At 39.4% G+C, this 23,113-nt stretch overlaps 1 protein-coding gene across 5 annotated transcripts in view; it reads right to left on the reverse strand.

Moving 5' to 3' along the window:
- The window catches only part of col13a1 (collagen, type XIII, alpha 1), a 143,169-nt gene that overhangs the window by 18,515 nt on the left and 101,541 nt on the right, over positions 1–23,113 (reverse strand). For 4 of the 5 annotated variants that reach the window (XM_044372929.1, XM_044372930.1, XM_044372927.1 and 1 more), the window contains 22 exons: positions 22,627–22,710; positions 20,802–20,843; positions 20,679–20,696; positions 20,087–20,113; positions 19,547–19,591; positions 15,505–15,531; positions 14,467–14,511; positions 7,522–7,557; positions 7,379–7,432; positions 5,527–5,613; positions 5,383–5,409; positions 5,233–5,268; positions 5,077–5,133; positions 4,959–4,982; positions 4,808–4,861; positions 4,162–4,206; positions 3,782–3,916; positions 2,738–2,809; positions 2,496–2,537; positions 2,321–2,371; positions 1,536–1,562; positions 1,324–1,410 (listed from right to left, as the gene is read on the reverse strand). In XM_044372929.1, coding sequence (XP_044228864.1) covers positions 1,324–1,410; positions 1,536–1,562; positions 2,321–2,371; positions 2,496–2,537; positions 2,738–2,809; positions 3,782–3,916; positions 4,162–4,206; positions 4,808–4,861; positions 4,959–4,982; positions 5,077–5,133; positions 5,233–5,268; positions 5,383–5,409; positions 5,527–5,613; positions 7,379–7,432; positions 7,522–7,557; positions 14,467–14,511; positions 15,505–15,531; positions 19,547–19,591; positions 20,087–20,113; positions 20,679–20,696; positions 20,802–20,843; positions 22,627–22,710 — 1,122 coding nt within the window. The remainder of the gene's footprint in view (positions 1–1,323; positions 1,411–1,535; positions 1,563–2,320; positions 2,372–2,495; positions 2,538–2,737; positions 2,810–3,781; positions 3,917–4,161; positions 4,207–4,807; positions 4,862–4,958; positions 4,983–5,076; positions 5,134–5,232; positions 5,269–5,382; positions 5,410–5,526; positions 5,614–7,378; positions 7,433–7,521; positions 7,558–14,466; positions 14,512–15,504; positions 15,532–19,546; positions 19,592–20,086; positions 20,114–20,678; positions 20,697–20,801; positions 20,844–22,626; positions 22,711–23,113) is intronic. The other variant, XM_044372931.1, reaches the window with a different exon arrangement.

Consider the following 23,113-nt stretch of genomic DNA (forward strand, 5'->3'; position numbering starts at 1 on the left):
GCATATGACATTTTTTAGATTGTTAAAACAAGCTTTCAGTCGTGGATTTCAAAAGCAAATTGATTCTTTGATGCTGTTAAAAGCTCCAGAAAAAGCTACCCAAATATATTAATATGCATTATGTGCTCTCACATTGGTACAGAATAAAAACAAATACAGAAACACTGCCAGTTGTAAATGCCAGTAATTTGTCATGCTGCACAACTGTACAACAGTTACTTCCAATGATATTAAAACTAAATAAATTAAGCATTTTTAGCTCATTTTCCAACTTAATTTATTGTATGGGCGGTCGATGTTGTCATCAGCTTTTAGTGTCCTCCCAGAAATTCTTGTGTATTTACAGTGTGTTTCTTCATGTTGCATATGTGTTAAATTGTTTCTTGATTTGCCTGTGTTTAATTACTTAATGCTTTATTTTTTTCTAAATAAGTGCTAAATTGTATTATTTGTTTGCTTGTTTTCTGTCTATTTCCAAGTATTTTCTTAAGCTGCAGTGTGTTGAGCTCTCTCTCAGCCACCATAGATTTCAGACAGAAACAATCCTGCTTCAGTGATACTCTTTCCACCCCAGCTGGTTAAAGTATACTGGCTCAGTTATGCCCATTATGGAAAGTTATTGTATTAAACAATACAACATAGAACACAACATGATCCATAGTTTCACATAAAAAGAGGAATACTGTGCAATTTATGATGTGACACATATCGCTATCATGTGAAAACCTCATAATTTTACATTTTAACTTTGAATATATTACAGAGTCAAAGGGATATATTCATAAGTATGTAGTCAGAGCAAGCAAAGGTTTGGTTCTTGAAAAGCCAGACTTTTGGAGATACAAGGTTTTTACCTGAGAGCGACTGCATACTGTGTACATAAATGATTTTTAAATAAGGGTGTAAACAAAGAACAAAAGACACCCAAAGACACCATTTTGACGAGTTTAAAAGCATCTCAGTATAAAACAGCCTAAACATTATTTCAGTAACACTATGATTCAAAACCTACAATAATAAATATCTAGATTTGTAGTGTTATTTACTTCATTTGACACAATCCACCCACCCCCATTTCAACAAGATTATGACAATATAAAAGTAACTCTTCAGCCATGAAACATCAGTCAGTAACAAATATCTAAAGTGATTTTATGTCAGCTATAACTCTAACATGTCAGCACTGAAGCTGAAGCCGTCATTTAAACCCTGCAATGATCAAGATTGAGTTTGAAAACTTAACAAGATAGAACACCAATCTACCTGAAAGAAAGAGAAAGATTTGTCAAACTTTTGAAAAGACAGGGACTTCTGTGTACTTACAGGGAGCCCAAGATGGCCTCTGTCTCCCTTGTCACCCTTCTGACCTGTCGCACCCTTCTCTCCCCTGATGCCTATGCCTGGCTCTCCCTGAGAGATGAGGTAAGATAGAATCACATCCTCAAACTTTTACTCATTTAATGTATGTGAAGCAGACCATATATAAGTAGGGGCAGATTTATTGAAAGTACTATTTTATGGAAATAATATCTCACCTTAGGCCCTGAAGATCCTTGCGATCCCTAAATGGAAAAAACAACAACACAGTGAGTGTACTGACACAATCGACACAATCTCAGTTGTTGCCAGTGCATACCACTGGCATATTTGTCAACATACAAATTAGGCATGTGTAAGCCACCTGTGTGGGGTTGCAAAGCCTGAATGAAAAGTAAAACTTTCTAATTTTTCCATATGAAACAAATTAAATGACTTCGAGGTGTTGAAAACTATTTTTTTTAAATACTTTTGTTATAATAAATGTATAACTATGTATAACCAAGAGTACAAAATGTCCCTCTATGCAGATGATATTATACTATACTTGATTTAGAATGGTCATTATCCACACTTAACCACATTTTTGAGGCATTTGGAATTATTTAATTAGGTCATTAAATAAATTGGGGAAAATTAGGATTTTTGTCAATCAATGAACACTTCCAACAAAAACATGTCCATACCCTTTTGAAAAGTAAAGGAACTAATTCAATTTATGACGATGATTCTCTCAAAGATAAATTACTGTACATAATGAAAATTCCAACTGCACTAATATCTAAAACAAGTTTTTTGACACTTTGTCTTTGTCACCTGTCTGTTTATCACCTACATTTAAAACTTTGGTGGTGTGCGAACTTGTGTGCTACTCCTGAAATGTAGGTGCTATCACATTGGGTGCAGTTGTCATTATTCTTACTGAGTACATTTGGTTGCATCAGTCTGCATTACGAATGAGCCACCCTTTAGATGAAGGGGTTAATTGGTGGATTTGACTCACCGCTGGGCCGACTGGTCCTGGAGGTCCTGGGGGCCCAGGAGGACCATAGATCTAAATACAGACACACACAAACCAAAGCCACAGTTTACATTCAGCTAATACTCTTGCTCATAAAACATGATTATAACAAGTTATGCTCTGATTTAGCATGAAGCACTAAGTCAGAAACCCTTACCATTTCTGACCTGACCCTTTCTCCAGGTTCACCTTTAGAACCCTGTAGAAATTGGTGGCAAAGACATATGAGGACACAAAGTTGATGATATATTCACCCATCAAACAAACTACAGAGCGAATGAAAGATGAAGCAACACCATTTCACACTTGGGGTAAATAGAAAATGTATTCCACTATCCCCCTTTGCCAAGTCAAACACTGCATCCAGAAAGATGCAGTCCGAGAGGCACCATTGCGTACCATTATGCCTGGTAATCCAATAGAGCCTGGGGCCCCTGTAGCCCCTTTTTCACCCGTAGGGCCATCTAAACCCTACAGAACAAGGAAGGGGAGATAGACATCACGATAATGGCAGAGCGATTCAATTCAGGGGCTGATGAGTTGATCTTCATATTACAATCAAAGCAGAAAAGACAAGTGAATAAGGTTTGTTTTTATCCAAGTAATTACCAAAATGTTGCATCAATCAGCACCAGGCCAGTGTATGTCCTGTCAATGGTTTATTTGTTTTTTTGTATTTGAAGTGAAAAAAAAATGTGGGGATGGGATGGGCCCTTGAAAACAGTTCTGAGAATAGAGAATTTTGACTTTAATTGACTCATTTAATTAATTTTCTGAAACATACATTTCAGGTCAAAACAAAAGCATTTGCTTAATGTGAACCGTTTCAGCATCTTTAAAAATGCACTATCTTGCAGTTTTTATTTTTACAATTGCTGACATAGAAGCCAAAAATTTAGAAAAGAACTTGTTTTTTGTTTTTTCATTTCAAATCCACACTGTCACCCACCAGTATAGCTTAGTGACAATCCTTTTTTTAACATTATAATGACCCAATGTTCATTTTCTTAGTGCTAGAGAAATGTTGTCAGGGATTCATTGCTGCTCACCCTACCTCATTCAAACAAGACAAACAAAAGATGGATGAGCAAAAGCATAATAAATGTCTCTCTCTTTATAAATCAGTCACTATGTTACATACATAGAGATTTACAGTACTAACAGTATGTACTGTAGGGCTTTCCATGTAATTCCAAGCTACAAATAGCATAGGCCTTTGTATGGGGGCACATTTGGCCACATTTGCCACAGAGAATTAAAAGTTAAACTCAGTTCCTGGGGTCTCTTCCAAGCTAGCGAGTCTCTAATTAGATAATAAGAGGGCAGCTAGAAAAACCAAGGCCGTTCCTCTGGATAATGACAGATGTAGGACTCAGGCTTTGGTCAGTGAACCCCAGGCTGTGGTGTGATGTGGTGTGGTGTGTGGTTAACACAGTCACTCACAGGTGATCCAGATGGACCCATGTCTCCCTTGTCTCCCTTGGGTCCTGAGAAGCCCATGACACCACCCTCCCCTCTGGGACCTTCAGGACCGGCCGGGCCTGCTGGACCAGGCTCTCCAGGTTTCCCTCTGGGGCCCTGAAAACACAAGATCTCAATACTTATTATGGTTGCTTCATTACTTGTCTTACTTATTGTAACATGAATAACAGGAAACTGCGAAACTGAGGAGGCTTATTTTCTTTTTGCATCAAATCGTACTATGAGGAGCTTCAACCATCATTCCAACATATGTGTTAAAACATGTAATGGGTTCTGTTACATAAACATTAATTAAAAAAATAAAGTGCCAATAATATGGGGTGCCAATAAGGAAGTCTTACCTTCTCTCCATCCAATCCTGGAGCCCCTGGTAGGCCCACTTCACCCTGAGGAAACACCAAGGCTGGATTACCAACTGGGAAAAGCAGGCAACTGCCCCAGGGCCCCAGACTGTAAGGGGCCCCAGGTTTACTTTATCTAAATTGGTTTCTAATCAACTGATTAATTGCAAATTTATTGGAATTTGCACAAAAACAAAAGTACAATATCAAGTAAGGCCAAAGGATCCTTCATTATTATCTAATCCTGTGGTTGTGTCTTGCAGAGGGGATATTAATATTGTGCACATATAGTGCATATTCTAAAAACATTGATTTGTGTATAATCAAATCCCCATAAACAATTACTCCAGTTAGTATTATCAAAGCATAGGAGTACTGGTAAATTATATAGTTTTCTTTGGGCTATAATGTGTAATCTACTGTGTGCACTGTACTTAATGGGAACTTGGAGACACTGTGTATATGACACAATGTGCAAAGGGTTGGAGGTGAAGGGTCAATAGGGGCCCTACAGTCAATATATGCTCCTGGGCAACTAAAATGTTAATCTGGTCATGAAACCCAGAAAACATGAACACAAACAAGCTTATCTCTAAAAGCCAATGTGTAATACATATGTGTCAATTGTCTTTCTAATGTCTCCTACCTTGGCACCAGTGAGCCCAGGGGGCCCTGGAGGTCCAGGTAATCCAGGCGGGCCCTAGAAGGATAAGAGTTCATTCCATTTAACAAGAATGAACAAATCCTAAAAATTATTGTGTTTGCACACATCATGATGAAACATAGACAGTACTCACCATCAGTGGTATGTTGCGAATATCCTGTGGAGGAATATTAAATGTTAAAATTATTCTTTATTGTATACTTTAGTTTTTCTATATCTAAGAAAAGTGCAGCCAAATAAGAGTGACATACATTTTCATTGTTGAGGATTTCAGCCTTTCCTGGCTCCCCAGTTGGGCCTGGAGGACCCTTTAAAGTAAAATAGACAATCTGTAAACCTCATCGTGAACATAATGATTATATAATTTTGTGTATTATACTGTATGTCATAATGTTGTCATGACTTACTCTTGGTCCAGCTGGGCCTTCAGGGCCTGCTTCCCCCTAGAGGATGAATGAAGGTATAACATTCCATAAATACTTGTGTTAGTATTTGGCAAGTTGTCTTCTTATTAAGATGTTCTTGTTAAGTCCTTTCATAATGCTCTCCTATCCTACCTTGTCTCCCTGGTCGCCTTTGTCACCCTGTAAGAGAAATATCATATTGTGACTATGAGTATTAGCTATTGTGGAAGGACTCTGTAATGGAGTCATTGCTGTATGTGCAGGTATCTATCCACTAACCAAACTATTTCTCTTTACCTTGGATCCCATTAGGCCTGGCAGACCTGGTGAGCCCGGTTCTCCTTTAATTCCCTGGGTGGTGATGCTGGGTTCTCCCTTCTCTCCCTGCCGTACAAACACAACAAACTCTTATATAACTATACTACAAATTACTACTGTATTAATCAGACAAGAACAATATGACCAAAATAATAGTGTTATCTGTTACTGGATACCGTTTGTTTTCAAAGCTGCCAGTCAGTGATATTTTAATGTTAGTATTCCTTACATCTACATTTTCTCATTTTCTCAATTTATATGACAAAAACCTCCATGGGACTCTGAAAGTATACAAATAAAACTCTGAATATACTGAAAAAAGATGGATTTACTACCTTTAAATATTTACTGACAAAACATACTGAATAATTAAATGAATAGATAAAATATACAAATCAAACTAAATTTCACATTGCTTGTTGTTAACAATGTTAAAAATGATTTTAAATATATGGCCACTAGGAGCCTCATTCAGTACTAGTCAAAAGTTTGGACACACATTCCCTTGAATGAGAAAATGTGTCAAAACTTTATATATTACTATATATCTGCAAAATAAAATCTGCAACCCTCATAATGATAAAAATATCCAAGGTAGTTCACACAATGGGATGAGGCTACAGTGATTCATATGGTATGCAGATTAACAAGAAATCTACATCAAACAGCAGGCAACAAGTGAGTAGAACATGACTTCATTTCGACCTTTGAAAAAGTAGTTTGACTAAAAAAAAATCTTGACTCAAGGTCCACTTACTAACTATTTTTGGAGCTTTCATCCACAACTAATGGTCTTCATCAGTGAATAAAGTTTGCTCAGTTGTCACAGAGATTGCTCACATGCCATCATGTGACCTAAGTATGGAATTCTGGTCAGGTGGTTGTATATGGTGATAATATGGAAGGGGATGGTTAAGCCTATCTCTGTTTAAAGATGGTCTGTGGTGTCAGATGTGAAGGCGGTTGATAATCTTTGACCTCTTCACAGTGGATGCTGTGAGTGGTTTTGGTCTCAGATGGCTGGTGTCTTTTTCTAGTGTTCATTCAGTCTGTTGTCTAGGCTCCTTGCTTTTTCACTGATGTAATGCTGTCACATTACATGTGACAGCATGATCTCCAGGTATTGGATGCTTTGTGGCAGGAGCTGACTTCTTGTGGCTTGAAGACTCTGGCTAGATGTTCTGTAGAGGAGTCCCACTGGGATGCTCCTAGTGGTCCCTGCTGAGTTAGCTCCCTCTCTCTATTCTCTTCCTCCTTACAGACTACTGATGTTATGTGTTGTGTAAGAGGGTCCTCACCATGGACACATGATGATATCTGAGCCATCTCCATTACAACTGAACAAACTCAATTGGCTGATGAAGATTGTGAGATGCAGTTGAAAGCCACATAAACAGGAATAGCACTTGAGTTTCTGCATTACTATGCATTCCCACAGATCACAGCACATACAAGAATTGTTTTTTGGCAATTCATTCCTCTTGGATCCAGAATGAATGCATGTATGAGTGTTGTTAGAAATTAGAAATGGTATGATAATGCTTGTACAGTACAACAACAAGGAGGTAGCCCGCCCAATTCATTAAGGCTGGCTAATTATACCATCCATTATGAAGACCAAAGCCCTCCAACAAATGCCAGCTGAACAAGCTGACATCACAGAGAGTTAAAGATACCATGTTATGGCTCATTTGAAGCTTTGGCCAGTCACAGAGACAAACAATGACATGATGAATATCTGACTTCACAGACATCCAGTTACTAGAGGAAAAAGAGTGACTGACAGAAGCACAACCAGACAGTTGGGATGCTCATTCCATGCCAGGCCTACCCTGTAGCCTCTCTTGCCAGGGATGCCAGGGGTACCAGGGATGCCAGCCTGGCCCTTTGCAGTGGAAGAAAAACAGTTATGACCTGCTGGTCTGGATTAAGCATGTAATAACTGCTGCATAAACTGCTCAGTAGTGACTTCACCTTTAACCCAGGAGCGCCTGGGAAACCTGGTTCTCCCTACGATGGCCAAGATGGCACAAAGGTCAAAGATGATGAGAAAAGGAGTAAAAGAGAAAGAAAGAGATAACATGAAAAGAGGATGTACATTTTCCTGCAACATTCATGATCTGGGAAAGTACATGCAGACACATCTACAAAGCAAGTATTCAAATAAGTATAAAGTGAAATGGAAAACTGGGAATGATTAGCGTCTGTCTAGTGCCAGCCACAACATGATGAACCCCCTGAAATTGGTTGTTAAAAATAGAAATGAAAACACACTTGAGTCATTTAATCAATTTGTGTTCATGCTCTCTTCTTCAGATTAATGAGTAGATGATTTAAAGATGATGTACAGTCACAGCTGTGACCACACAAGCACAGACATAGCAGGCTGGCAGAGGGAGTTCCTACAATGCTGTTTGTCCCAGGGGAATATGTGTGCTGTACACTGTGGGTCTGATGATTCCTTAACATAATTTCTCATAGTTTTAAACAGTGGATAGCAAGTTAGGATGAATATGTTATCTCAAAGGATGAGAAAGGCAACATGCAAAAGGGAAATGGGTAATACAGGAATCAGTTTCACAACATCTTTCAAAGTAGTACCTAACAAAGACTTACTGAATTCTGAATGAACTGAATTCTGTTGACTAACCTTCACCCGTGACACACTGGCATTCCTACTAATGCCACAAAAGTTCATATCTTTTTGCTGAATCAGTACATGTTCTACATGCATCAAACAATCAAGTTTTGAGGGTTTTTCGAGTTTCACTGAAAGTGCTGTGCCCCTTTTAGGCCACTAGAGAGCAGAGCAACACTGTTCAAGGTTGTAGTATAGATGCCAAGATGGGAAAGGAAGGTGAGATGTCAATGTCAAGGCTGTGGCTGTTTCCTGGAAGCAGTATGCACCAGAGATCATTATTTGCTATGGATTATCCATACTATCATACAGCTTTGACCGGCTTAACCCATGATTGCTGTAAATCACCCTGATGAAGGCTTTGCGCTGAAACACACTGGCGAAATAAAGAAGATTCTCCCAGCAGTCAGCTTAGTGTTGCAGCAACAACACACTCCAACAAGTAACCCATGATTGCTGCAAGCATTGGATGTCACCATTCTTTTCATCAAATCATACTTTTTATGGATACAAATGCTTAACTGCAAAATGCAAGTAACACAAGTTCAAATAGTTAGTGTCAAAATTTCCAGTGATAGTTGCAAAATAACAGAGCACTGTAATCTTCAAAAGGCATATGAGCTCCAACAGAAATATGAACATATTCTGCAATGAAACACACATTTCACCAACCATCACCCTGATCTATATCCACAAACAGATCATGCACCAGGGTGAAACTATTATTAAATTTAACCTAATTTCAGAAATGTTTCTCGAAAACTTCAAACTGGAAAAATGACTTAATGAATGCAAAAAAAAGTAAAGGTATTTTGGAAAAAAAAGTTGACTATATGCCTCTACTATTGCCTTAGCTATTATTACAACTACCAAAATAACAAATACTAAATAAACACTACTACCAGTGTTGGGAAGAGAAGCACTACTTTGTAATGTAATTAATAAGTAATGTGATTACATTTTTCAGTCACAAGTAGTGTATGGAATTACAATTTGAAATTCAGTAATTACATTACAGTTACTAATATCAGTAACACTCCGTTACTTTGACAGTTTGGGAGTGGACTGGTAGTTTGATGGAGGGTTGATGGCATTTTGGTCTCTCTGTGTTCAGTGGACAGACTGGTCCAGTAGGTGCTACTGTAGCCTGGTGCGACATGTTGTGTCTTCTTAGCTGGCTTGCTAATGTTAGCAACCTCCTCAATCAGAAATCAGCTGGTTGGAGTTCGAGGCTGTGAGAACAACAAAGCTTCACTGAGAGGACAGGACTTAATGCAGTCACTGGGGTTAACATTAAGCTGACTGTTGATGATCAAATACCTCTGTAGACTGACTGCTTATTAAACCATGTATCCTTTTATTCTTCTGCATGTGTTAAACACAGAAGATGGAAAATGTGGCTGTGGCTTTCAAGCTGTTTAAAGGCACCGTTGATGGAGCTGATCGCTGAGTAACAGAAGTAAAGAAACAGGTGGGTTAATGTCAGTAATTACTTTTTGAGTGATTAGAAAAGTAATGCGATTAGTCGACCTTTTCAATGAGTAATATCCAGTATGTAAATGATTACATTTTGCCCAAAACTGGCCACTACTGGACTCTTTAGCCTACCAATTACTTTTCTCAAACAGCACTTAAGTACAGTCTGTACAATTATTCAGAAAATAAGAAAATTCAAACTCATTCTCTGTTATTTTCATATTTTTTTCAGATCCTATTGTCTAATCGCAGACCTTCAGATTATTGAAAGCTAATAGTGTCATTGAGGCTGCACTTTTCACACTCATGTCAGATGGAAGGTGGAGATGGAAAGGACCATATCAGTCCACTAGCCAATGTGAGTTTTTGAACAGATGAAAGCATTGCTGGACCTCTATTATCCCTGCTACCCTCAGGAGGACCTGAGTGGTGATGGCTCTAATCGCACTGAGGGGTTCATTACTGATGCTCCCCAACAACCAACTGCCCCAAACAGGAAACCGCTTCTCCCTTTCATCTATGGCTGCTCCAATCAGCTTTTATCATTCCTCTGGTTGCCTCAAAAGTTTGTCCTTCGTCTGCTATGATTCTATTTTAACATCTCTCTCAGTCTGTGACATCCAGTGGGTGTAGCCCTGCATAGATCTGTCACACTGGCATGCCATGCCATGATTTATCAATACACTAATCCCTTCACTGAAGCCATGAAGCCACAGGCTTTCCACTTCAGAGGAAAAGTACAAGGAGGGATGAGGTGGAACCAATCAGTCACCCTCACATTTAAAGAAACCGTAATCATCCTCCACTGATGCTGCAGGATCACTTGTTTTCACTCTGTTTGTGCTGCAGCCAACTTGTCATGTCACGGTCAGTTTCAGAGAGAGGACATGGAGACTGAGCTACGCACTAACAGGGTTTCTGTAGTGACTTACAAGTACAAGTAAGCTTTCCATGTGTACCAAAAACAGTACAGTAGTATGCTTGGCAACAGGATTAGTCTTAGACTGATACAAAGCTCTTACAAAATTAAGATCACTTAATCAGTAATAAATAATAATAAACACACCAAATGTTATAGAAAAGATCTACTTTATAGAAAATATTAATTGTAAAATATATTAATCCCACTTGTTGAGAAGCACCTTTAACTGACTGGTAAAGGTCAGGCAAAGATTGTATGTCCAGATTTATTACAAGCATACAAGAACACGTGTTTCAATAAACAGTTTCAGTGTCTACCACAGTGTCTTAAAGGCTTTACCACTCTGAGAAGCGGTGCTTCTTAGGTCAGAACACAGTATGAAGTACCACCAAATTCAATCTCTATCTAACTGAGCACTGTTACTTATCATAAGTAATGACAGTTTCTAATGAATGTAGGAACACATGATGAAGTTATTTTAAGTAGCAGGCTATAGATAGCTATAGAATGGAATTCTGGCAAAAATGTGCAGCTGTGAAAAACAATATTTTTTAGCATCTTTTGCCTTCTGTCAGTCTGTAAGTCACTACGCCTGTCCTTCCAGAACCCATTCCCTCCCTGTCCATTAGTTGTCCTGCATCACCTGACCTTCACTTCCACTTGCACATTTCCTCTGAATCCCCTCATCAGCTCCACCTGTTTCTTAGCCACTGTTCTCTATCAGATAATTGGTGTTGCTTTCTTGCTGTTCTAGTAGCCACTGCTTGCTAGTCTATCTACACGCTATCTGTACCTGAAACTGTGTTTCACAAAGATAGTTCACTCATTCACTATTCCCTGTGACAGACACTCCAAAGTTATCTCCACTGTATAAGTCATAGATTTAAACACTGATCATATGTTTGGTCATGTATGTCTGTGTGTGTGTGTGTGTATGTGTGTGCATGTGTGCATCTGTGTGTATTTATGTGTGTATCTGTCCGCAGCTAATTCCGCATACTTCTGGACCCATCAGCCTAATATTTTTTGTGCACATCTATCACTGTATGCACAAGGACCATTTATTGTCTCGTTTACTGTTACCTTATTAAGTTTATACCATTAGGCGAACCCAGGAGGATGATCAGTTACAATACCATTATACTATTCTATGCATCTTAAAGAAAACTGAGACTATACATGCCCCCAGACACACCTAGCTGAGATCTGCACTCTACTGAGGACACTCTTCTTGTTTACTCTGTAGTGAGCAGTAAATTGAATGCACTATGTTGTAAATAGGGGGTGATTTCAGACACAGCCCCAGACGATGGTTTGGGTCAAACCATCACACTGAAGATAGATGTCATCTGATATTCACATGTTGCACAAAGCTGTCTTGTTCTTGATTATTTTAAGTAGGACTCATTTGCCTCCAATTAGTCGTAGATGAAGGCTTTTTTCAACTTAAAAACATGAACAAACTGAGGAACCATGTCAAACTGTTCAGCTCCCTTCACTCCAGCAGAAAATGTTTGATCTGATCTGGAAGAATTCAATAGTTACAAGGACATTTATTTACTGCTGGGGGCTCAGTACTTCCGCCGCAACATTGTTAGCGAACCACAGGTTATGAGCCATGTTTTCCTATGTTTTGTCATTTGGTGCCACTGATCAGCAGGTGTCAAACTTGGCTCTCTTTCAGTTATGGTGGCTAATTCTTTATTTTTGTGATAAAGTCTAACTTACAATAGACTAATCTAAGAGCAAAATGAAGACCTAACACTGCAGGCTAGTCTAAAATCTATTTGTGAAATTGGCAGTTGCCAATTCATGACCTGCCTTTGCCTTGTCAGATCTTGTTTGCCTGTTCGGACTGTCTTTTTCTGCGAACCTGTAAACCATTGAGCAATTAGTAATTAGTAAAGTGCCTTTATTCACTTCTGCTCACGACTCCTAAATCCTCTGTCTAAAAATGGTGTGCCAAGAGACAGGCAGGTATAGGGGTTAATTTTTTGCTAATTTGTGCCAGTTCATTACTATTTGTATTTATTACTCTGAATTTGTCATTTATACTCTCACATTCAAAAAGATAAATACTCTTAGGACCATGAATATGCTTAGTAAATTCAATGGAATTCTACCTGTTGGATTATGAGATACCTTTTGTGTAAATTTGACATTTGGGCCAGAGAATGGAACTAGTGGAAAGCTCATGGGTGTCCAAAAGGGAAATGGTTCAGGGAATCATTGTCTAGGGACCATGAATATTTGAATTAAATATTGGCACATGGTATCTTGGACCAAACTCTAAGATGGATAAATCAAACTCAATATAATTTAATTGCTCTCTTCTCATAATGTTTCCTACAGCTTTGTAGCTCATTGCTTCCCCAGAGATGCATTTTCATTCAGTCAAAGAATTGTGACTGTTGGCACACAATCTTCTTTGTCATGAAATCCACCGTCCTCCCATCTCTTTGTCATCTCCTGTTGCCACTCTCAGTGCCCACAGGCATAGTAAAATCAAAGCTGCTTTCAAAGACAGGGCTTATTAGATCAGTGGAGTGGAGGAGTATTTCACCATTGTGGCAGACGGGACTGGGTCCTGTGGTGGTAGTCGTGTCTGCTTCCTTCATGGCTAGACATGGGCCTGTTGCCCGCTGGGAGCTTTGGAACTTAAGTGTTTGAGTCTATAGAAAAGTCATCATCTGTGATTGGCACCAAGTAGATATTAATGATTATGACTCATACCACAAAATCTCTACCTGGCCCACTATTTCACTCTGGCACAAGGCACCAGCAGCCAACTCTCTGAGATTATATATAGAACAGATCTCCCCTGGGTTAATGAAAGCATCAACTCCTTAGGCAACCATACCCTAACAATGAAGGATCAGTCTGCAAAAGCACTTTCTCTTTATTATTAAACAATAAAAGTCTTTCCAGATTGCTGTTTCCTGTGGATACCAACGAATATGTGCCTTTCTTTAAGTTTTTTCCTCTTTTGATTTCTTCTTCCTCTCCCCGCATATGTCCATCTGTGGGGCTTAATGAGGAAAACACACACATGCACAGGGCTGCCGCTGCTACTGCTATGCTACTGTGGCAACAGGAGAGATGCTGTGGTTGCAGGTCAGCTGGGACTCCTGAAGTGATGGAGTTCGTCAGAGAAGGAGAACAAATTAGAGAAGTCCACAAAAGATACAAGGACACTGTCACTGTTGTGGAGACATGAGACCTTTGGCAAACAAGGCTTTCTCAAGGATCTTAGCCTAGTTCCAGACCTCTGAATCACTGCCCACATCTCTGATTTGCTCACAAATTGAAATAAGTCTGCTGTTTATTGATGGCCAGTTGACGGCTGTTTCCCCCAGTTGGTGAAACATTTGACATATCAGAACTTTGTGTAATCAGTGAATTGGAATGCCCAATGGTAACATTTAGAAATGAAATAGGGCAGCATCAGACATCTCATCGCCAACTGCCACTGAAAGGTGAAACTAAGAGCAGAGCCAGATAGACCAGATAAACTGTCATGGCCATCCAAAATACAAGTACTCAGTGCTCATTCTTGCCAGGTAGAGCCTCTGAGACAGCACAACTGAACGTAAAACCACATTTATTGCCCGCAATATTGACCCATACTACCAAACCAATACCCTATAACTCCATGTCCTTATACATGCTTAAATTCAGTAGAGTATATGAAGCATTTCAGGTTATTTGTGATCAAAGAGACAGCAGCTCCTTTAATAAAATACAAAGTGCCTTTCCACTAAGAGATAAATTAAACCAAGTTTCAATCATCCAGACTCCAGCAGTGATGTCTGTGATCTTGCCATGCATAAATAAACCTCGACATGCCACACACACACAATTCCGTGCTTGACTTTCACTCTACCTTCTCTCCTTTCTCTCCTGGGAAACCCCTCTTTCCTTCATCTCCCTACAGAGTTGATGGAAACAGCAGCTCAGAGAAGCAGCAGGGCAGTAAAAATAGACACACCCTTTCAACCAGGGGAAAATCAAAACACAAGTAAAGGCTCATGGGGAAAAGGGAGTGCTCCTTCTTGACATGGACCTGACAGGAGGAGATCTAAATCTTTAGAGATGACATCACAGGCCTTCTATCATGTTGGTCCCTAGACTGAAGCAGCATTGCCTTGGAAAAAAATCAAACAGTAGCCAGGAGAGAGCTGATTTCTCATCCAGACCCAGGGCTGAAGCTACCACTGACGACACTGAGGTCATGTCCTTAGTAGCTTTCACTCATAATCAAGGGGGTTTGAATCTCCTCAAGTGTAGCTGACCATCTATAATCGGTAGTCATACATTATGACTTTTTAAAGGTCCTCAAAGTTTGACAAAACAATTCCCACTTAATGTCAGTTATCTTTTTCCAAAGCTTTCAACTGTATCACAAGATCCTCAACAGTGTTTGCTCATTGGTCATGGAGATGGATTTGTTGATATGCAAGTATCAGTAGCTTTTATGTTTTAAGTTGCACTTTTATGACTTCTCGTCCATGTTGGCTTGAAGAACACAAACAGTGTGTTCATACACCTGACTGATCTATAACTCTACAATAAAGAAAAATGAAATAAGATTAATAAGACAACTGAGCAAACTCCACCCACCTAGGAAAACCATGAGATGCAGCTGAAAGCTCTGATAAAAGTTAATGAGTGGACCATGTTGTTGGATTTTTATTTTTATTTTTTTTTGTCAAAAGAAAAAAATTGATATTGATTTGGGTGTGTGGTCAAAATGGTTTGTGCTGGAGTCGAGGGTGCAGGGGGGCACTTGGACTTGTAGCCTCCATACTTCTAAAACCCTGGCTATTGCCCTGGACAGAACATAGAAAGTCCTGCAACCTTAATAAACAGCTGTTCCTACTCCCACTTTTATGTTGCTTTGAAAAAAAGTAAATAATCTTATCTTGATTCCTAGGTCTCCCTTGACTCCCTGTGAAACAACAAAGACAAATATTTTAGATGTAACAACTGAAGACTATCACAGCAGTCCACTAGATGGAGCACAAGATCCTCTCTGACCATCATAATTAACAGTGAATACTGTGTCCAAAGCTTCATAGAGTGAACATTCAAACTCAAGGAGCAGTTTGTATTTCATTTAAGAAGTTATCTAATCCTTTTCATGCAAACTGGAAAAAAGTCCCACCAAGATGCCAGATAACCATGCCTGCAAAGGCTTCTCCTCTGTCCTCTTAGTAACCTTCAGCTCAGTAGCCTGATGCGCTCATAAAGCTCATGGCAGAGAACAGAAACAGGATTCTGGGATGATTTCATGGGAAAACAAAGCGAGACGGAAGAACGGCTGAAGTTTACAAGGACGTAATGTGAACAGAAGCTCACAGTGAAAAGGTTCTTCCAGCAGTCCTAACCTCAGAAAAGCATCAGTATAAACTGCAGAGGGACACTGTGTTTTCATTGTGACCTTTACAGCTCAACCTAAATCTGAGATTTTATATCTGCCTTCAGGCAAATATCACTTTAACAGAGTCGTGTTATAGATATATGCAATGGTTTTGCTGTTGTAACAGAAGCAGCCAAACTGTTTAATGTTGCCCAGATGGCTGAGATGTTTTGCTTTAGCAGATTTGAGTTTAGTGCAAGTGGAAGAATAAAAGTTATGAATATATGTGAAAGTAATGAATTACATTGTCATCACATAATGAATTACTTAGTCTTGAAACTCGACACAGTTTGCAGTTGAATTTTCAAAACATCAACATCAAGTTTGAAGATGCTTTTTAGTATCATAGCAAAATAATAGGTTGTATCTTTAAAGCTCCACTAATCATTTTATAAAAATATTTATCAAATAATCAAATAACTCTGTGAAAGGTGTCACTCTTGTAATGACAAAACCACAGAGGATTGTCACCATCTCTATGGTTGCCTTAGCCCCTTTTGTGATATCAGCAATTCTGTGATTTAGTTCGACAGACACAGTGTGTGGTAATATAGGATTTAAAGTCCTAAGTAAATTGCATATTTAGTCCGCTACAGCATGCATGTCTGCATGCTGAAACACAACAGAAAAGACAGAAATTGATATTTTATATTTTTTGGTTTCATGATGGTGCTCCTTGGTTTTGCATTAATACATTGCAATACCATTCTAGTTCGAATACAGTTCTCTGTCTATGCTGATGAAGAACTGAACCCCCATATTTACATAAAACAGCAATGTCAGGGTTCTATGAGCAGATGGTCACACCGACCAGCAGCCTGACAGCAACAGCAGCCTGCTACACAAGACCCACAGACTCTGAGCAACAACACACATTATCAAATGTATGAAATGTCATTTTGCAGACTAGATAGTTAACGCTTAGCTGCAGCACATTAAACAGTATGTAAATGTACCTGCAAATGTCACTTTGATCTGGTTAGATGATGGTGTGGTCCTTACACTACCACTGCTAACAACACTGTCTGTCTATGACATGTACTGTAGCTACAGCACAAGTTTGTTTACTTTGTTTCTTGTTGCCCTGCTTGGGCACAGTCTGCCTGCTGCTGTCAATCAAACACACACAGAGAAGAAAAGGAGCATTTCTGATATTTCCCTGAAGACCTTTTTTTCTCCCTTTTAACGATAGATTTATACATTTAAAAATATGTACTGACATTATTTTAGACTACAAACAGGGATAACTAAAGGTAATTTCAGGTGGGCTTTAAACATTGGTCTCATCTTAACATTTCTATTTTCTATAGACTCAACAGGTAAAAAATAACTTTTTGATTTTTCACTTAAGGTTTGTCTAGTAAAGGCTATTTGACTGAATCACAGAGTAACATACAGTAAGTGCTGGGGTCACCAATGGTACTATAGTTTTAAGCCTCTTTCAACTCTTGTTTTGGTTTTCATAGCCTACAAACTCTGCTCTTAACAACATCTCATTTCATGTCCAACAGCCAACATCTGCCACAGCTCCCTTCTTCTAATCCTCTTTTTAACATACTAACAGGATATTTTTTATTTTTCCTTCCTTTTTCTCCTTTGTCTTGTTTGTGATTTTCATTTCTTCCCTTTTCACATTTTTTGGCATACTTACATTTGTCATGTATAATATCCTAAAACACTAATGCTGTATAATGACTTGGCTTAATGTACAACAGTTGTACATGAGTGTGTGTGTGCGTGTGTGTGTGTGGATGTGTGTGTCCTCCAGAGGAAGTCTGTTAAGCCATGGAAAGTGGAGAAGGACAAGCACATGGGGAGTGTAGCGGGCATAGCTCACTTTGCCCCCCACAAAGCTTCAAAGCCAGGGTTAGACCCTTTAAGCTGCCAGTGTGCGTTTGCGTGGATGTGAGTGTGTGTGTGTGTGTGTGTGTGTGTGTGTGTGTGTGTGTGTGTGTGTGTGTGTATGTGTGTGTGTGTGCATGCTGTGTTCATTCCTGTTTATTCAGTATTAAGCAGAATATTGTGCAATAACACAGCAATATTACAATATCACTTTCCATTGAATAAATGTCAAAACCATAAATGTGGCAGCAGATGCTACCTGCATCATTTTGTGAGGTCAAGATCTTGGTATTTTTATGATATCAGTTCTAAACAACTCCCTTTTTTAACCATTTAATATAGAATGAAAGAATGAATTTGATAGGAAGGGCTAGACAACGTGATTGAGATGGAGGTCAAAATCCAGAATCCTCGTTCTATGCAAAACTGGTTCAGCTGAGGCCAATATGAGGCTTCAGCAGTTTGAGTTCTACAAATTAAGTGAGTATCTTCCAAAGTTATGGTCTTTATGGCACAAAATACCCTCTTTGTGATGTCACAACACTTCCAGCTTGCGCTCAAAGATGGCTATTTACAACAACTGGGGAAAATATTGACCAATCAGAGCTTTGTACGGGTCCAGAATGATTCCCTCATTCACTCATTTCCTACTGCCTATATAAAAGACTTTGAGCAGTGAAGTCAGATTTATAAATCATCATGTTGCATTATCACTCACAGGTATAGTGTCCAATGACTGCCATGGACAATATCTGTTTTTCCATTATGGGAATTTTTGAGGGCACTATATAGAGTATAAAGTTCACACTTAGAATTCAGACACTCAAACTAAATGGCGGGCAGTGAATATAGACCACTATATATTAAACAGCGAGTGATTTCTGACTAGCTAGCTACTTAGCCTCATCCATGAAAAAAACTGAGAAAAATGGTCACAAATATTCAGCAAGCTTGGATGAGATCACGGATCATCATGAAAACCATTTGCTGCTCCACATAAACCCTACCGCAGCCAACATGTCGACTGGAAATGATGCGGGCAGGATGGATATGTCATTTGCTACTGATTGGTTAGGGAAACCAAAACAAAATAACACCCCTAACAAGAGACTGGTTCACATGAACACAATGTCAGGATGAACAGATGAAGTAAAATACATTGCCAGTTCAGTCTGATTATCAGGCTACAAGATACTCACTTCATTTGACTACAGCTTAAATTATACTTCATGTGTCCACATAGCCTTATGGGTTCATATGTGATGTTAATTTTGTCATGTGCCCATCTGCGAAGGTTCATACAGTCATCCACATCTGTGTCCATGTTGGCATATATTTTAGGGCCTGATTTTCTCAATCTTGAACCCTCATTTTAGCTTTCACCTGAATTTTAGTATGCATTTTGTGTATGGAACATGGACTGATGATTTTGTCTTCTATTTCTTACATGGTATTTGCATTAGGAATGGGTCACCTCACAGCCAGTATGGAGAGGTGGAATATTTTTAAGGACCAATAACTCATCCCAGTGTTTATATTATATGTGAGTGTTGCATTAAGGTGGCCTTTAAGAAATCTGAACCTATCTTTTAAGGTTTCATTTTAAACTTTTTTTACAGATCTTTTCAGTGACACATACTGTAGACGTGTACACCCACAGTTTAATATGAAATAGCTATAAAACAGGTAGAAAGTGGAATACCTTTGGGCCTTCAGGACCTGCTGGGCCAACATCACCTCGATCACCCTTTGGAGAGACAGAAAGATAATTATTTATGGATGATACATTCACAGAATGTTGAATTTAATGTTGATTTGTTGTTCTTCTCCTGAGGCCTTCTGAAAGTTCTTTTATGATCCCAGCTGTCGTATTTCTACTTTCTTTCAAAAATACAAGCTTACTGCACACAGACAGGTAAACTGTTTTACTTTTGAAAACAATAAGACTGCATGTTTTTCAGCCAAAGCGTAGCAACAAGAAATGAAATACTACTTCCTTCTGCTCCTGCATTGATCTCTGCAGGTGCTTGAAAGCAGAGGATACATAAAAGTCATTTTTCTTGACCATTACAGGAAGAAAAAGCTGGTTATTGCTGTATGTCCACAATGAAAAACCAATCATTTACTCGATGGTATACAGTAACTTGTGTACTGGAATAGACTTTTTTTAGCCACTCTAACACATCCTGGAGTCTACTGACACACATTTGTTTTCAAAAGTGAAATACAGAAGGGAGCTCACCTTTTGTCCTGGTATACCTGGTTCACCCTGGAAAAATAAACCAAAGTGCGTTTGTTTTTTGTGTCTTTTTGGAACATATTCAGCTAGTATAACAAATAAAGTATTTCACGTTGAGAGATGTACAGTCATGTTTTCCACCCAGATGGTTCACAGATCATGCTGCAGCTTAGCTCAGCTATTACTGCTCATGCTATAAGTCCATCACAAGTGAGAACCACTTCCTGCTGTGAGTTCAGCTTGTGTTCCACAGTGAGGGGCATTTACAGGACAGGAATTCTTTGACCTCACAATCTACATTCCTCCTTTTGAATAATCTGTGACAATTACTGCATCATGTGGAGATTGACTTGTCCCATCCAAAGGAAACACAGAGGTCTGCAGTGTTTCTGTTGTGCAGGTGGAGTTGGTCTTAACTTCAGAGCAGCTGTACAGAGACCAAGTTAAAATGACTTGATCCCTGTTTTCATGTGGCTTGCTTCATTTCGGACTGAGTCTGTAATAACTCTAGAACCATCATGAGAGGCCACAGTGATGCTAATCATGTTTTTTCAGAATTGTAATTTTATTTGTACAAGAAGGGGAATTAGTTTACCTTCAGTCCTGGTAAAAGCTGCAGAAACAATGTAGAAATCACAAGAAGGTTAATGTTAAACCAACAGACTTTCAATGATGAGAAGGTTCTGGAAAATCAAAGAGGGTCTGAAGCAAAGCTCACCCTTGGGTCTTTTCCTGGTTTGCCTGGTTCCCCTGGCTTACCCTGCAATGAAAAGAGTAAAAATCCTTATAACATAGTCTACAAAATTGTCTACAATACCAGTTCCATGATGCCATTTGAATCGACAACAATCCCATTTGTGAAAAGAGTGAGAAACTGAATAAAGTAATGCAGTCAAACTAGCACAACAGTCAAGTAAACATGCATCAGGATAGAAGTTGCATCTTAAAGGGAAAAATCACCGCTATGAATATGATGATTTCTTAAAGCTATGTCACCTATGTAGTAGAAATGTCCAAATGTTTTTGAAATTGATGCCCTATGACTAGAGAAAACTGAGAAAAAGGCTGTAGATTCCCCATACTGCTCTTGAGGGGGAATCCTACAACAACCAGAATGCACTGCGCGCATCACGTCCACTCAGACTAACTGTGTCTACTGATGGTGTGTTTATGGCCAGCAGAGTGGCCATTTAGCAAAGACTGAACAGCATTATATCTTTTTACTGAGGCTTATTTTCATTTACAAAACGTTTAACCTCATCCTGTCTGGATATATTGTACCAGTGTGCAAGGATCATAAAACAAACAGCGCGCTGAAGTCAGTTATGTTGATCATTACAAACTTATTGAGAGCTGCATGGCTGCACACAAGCCAGAGCCACCAATGAATAGTCAAAAAAGTCAAAACACCTCTGTGTCTGCTGTCTCCATTTGAGCTTGTTTTGGGAAACAATCGTGGATGAAGTGGTGAAAAACTGCAACCAACCACTGCGTCTTTTACCTATTTCTGACAATGATGAGTCAGACCCCGGATTGTGCTCAAACTGGATGCAGGCACAAAAGTTAACTTCAAATTAACAGGTAACTTAACACTGCTGTTCACTGTTCTGTATTCAGAGTTAAAATCCGATATAAAGTTCTGTCAGAAAACACATTCAGGTTTACCAAAGCACCGCAAAGCAGAGTTTTCAGTCTGTCTCCATTCTCTCTGACGATCCTCACCGGTCACTGGTCAATGCTGCAAAGCTTTCAGCTTTCTTTCAGCTGCCATTGTAACGTAGCTCCACTTCCTCCTATGGCCTTGTATCATGTAACTAGTTTTCTTCCAAATATGTTGATATTTTAAAGTAGTAGTATGATATTTTATATTTTAGTGTCTGCTTTTCCCTATCGCTTGTGTAACATGGTAGGCGCAGTGTTTTGGGAGACCCACATTTGACAGTCCTTGAAGGCACCACTACAGAAAATGAGGAAACGTAGTTTGTAGTCTAAGGCAGATCTCCAAAGCATAATGCGTCACCTGGTGGACTCTGGGCTCTGGGTGCAGGCAACATAGGGGTGCTGAACTGAAAAGTTGCCAAGTAGTTTACCGTTCTCAGACTGCAATATGGTATTCACTGCTGAGTCATGCACTGCAGCATGTTAAGGTTTTAATGGTGTCCCCGAGCAAAGTGAATGTGACTCCGCCTATTTCCAGTCCCGGCTAATATTTTCAATATGTTTACTACATTTTCACCTCCTTGGAACCAGTTGGAGTTTATAAAGCACAAATACAGTGTACACGTCATATAGGATATGGTAGACATGGGAAAGATTCCCTTGTTAACAACTTGCAAGAGTTCACCTTATTGGACAACTCAAGACATTCATATGATTGTAAAGTTGGTCTCTATCCACCACTTCTGTTTGTACCAAGGCTGAAATGTAAGCAAGGTGGCTAATTTACAGGTGTAGGATTTACATTTGTGATTGAACTGTCTCAGATTCATTTTCAGACACGTTCTCTTCCAGACAGAACCTGCTGGGCTCAGACTGGCACTTACCGGTGGGCCACTGGCTCCACTCAGGCCTGGAGGTCCGGGGGGTCCTGGAGGTCCCGGGGGTCCCTGCGCTCCAGGCTCGCCCTGCTGAGAGACCTTGAGTTACAACCTGCCATGCTGGAGAAAGCCTAGCCCACACTGGCCATGCCAACACAACAACTTCAAACTACACTGCAAATACTGCAGCAGGGGTGGCTAGGAGGAAGGTTAGCTGGGGAGTAAGGCAAGCGGTTATAATGCTTGAGTGTGAAGGTTCATTCTTGACCTTGGGAGCACAAACCTGTGTTAAAATATTCTAAACTCAGGGATCACTTATTAGCTTTTTGCCAACTGTATTCCATGGCCCTCAAGGAATGGAGTTTGCTCAGGTGTCGTGACATGGTCCTAAACTCTTACCCAGGGTCCTAGCAAGTACCCTGAGTAAGGGTCTCTGACCCAGGGCCTTTGCTAATACCCTGGATAAGAAGGTAAGGAAGGGTAGGAGGGTAAA

This window comes from Thunnus albacares, chromosome 14 (genome assembly GCF_914725855.1).
Source record: "Thunnus albacares chromosome 14, fThuAlb1.1, whole genome shotgun sequence".
NCBI lineage: Eukaryota > Metazoa > Chordata > Actinopteri > Scombriformes > Scombridae > Thunnus > Thunnus albacares.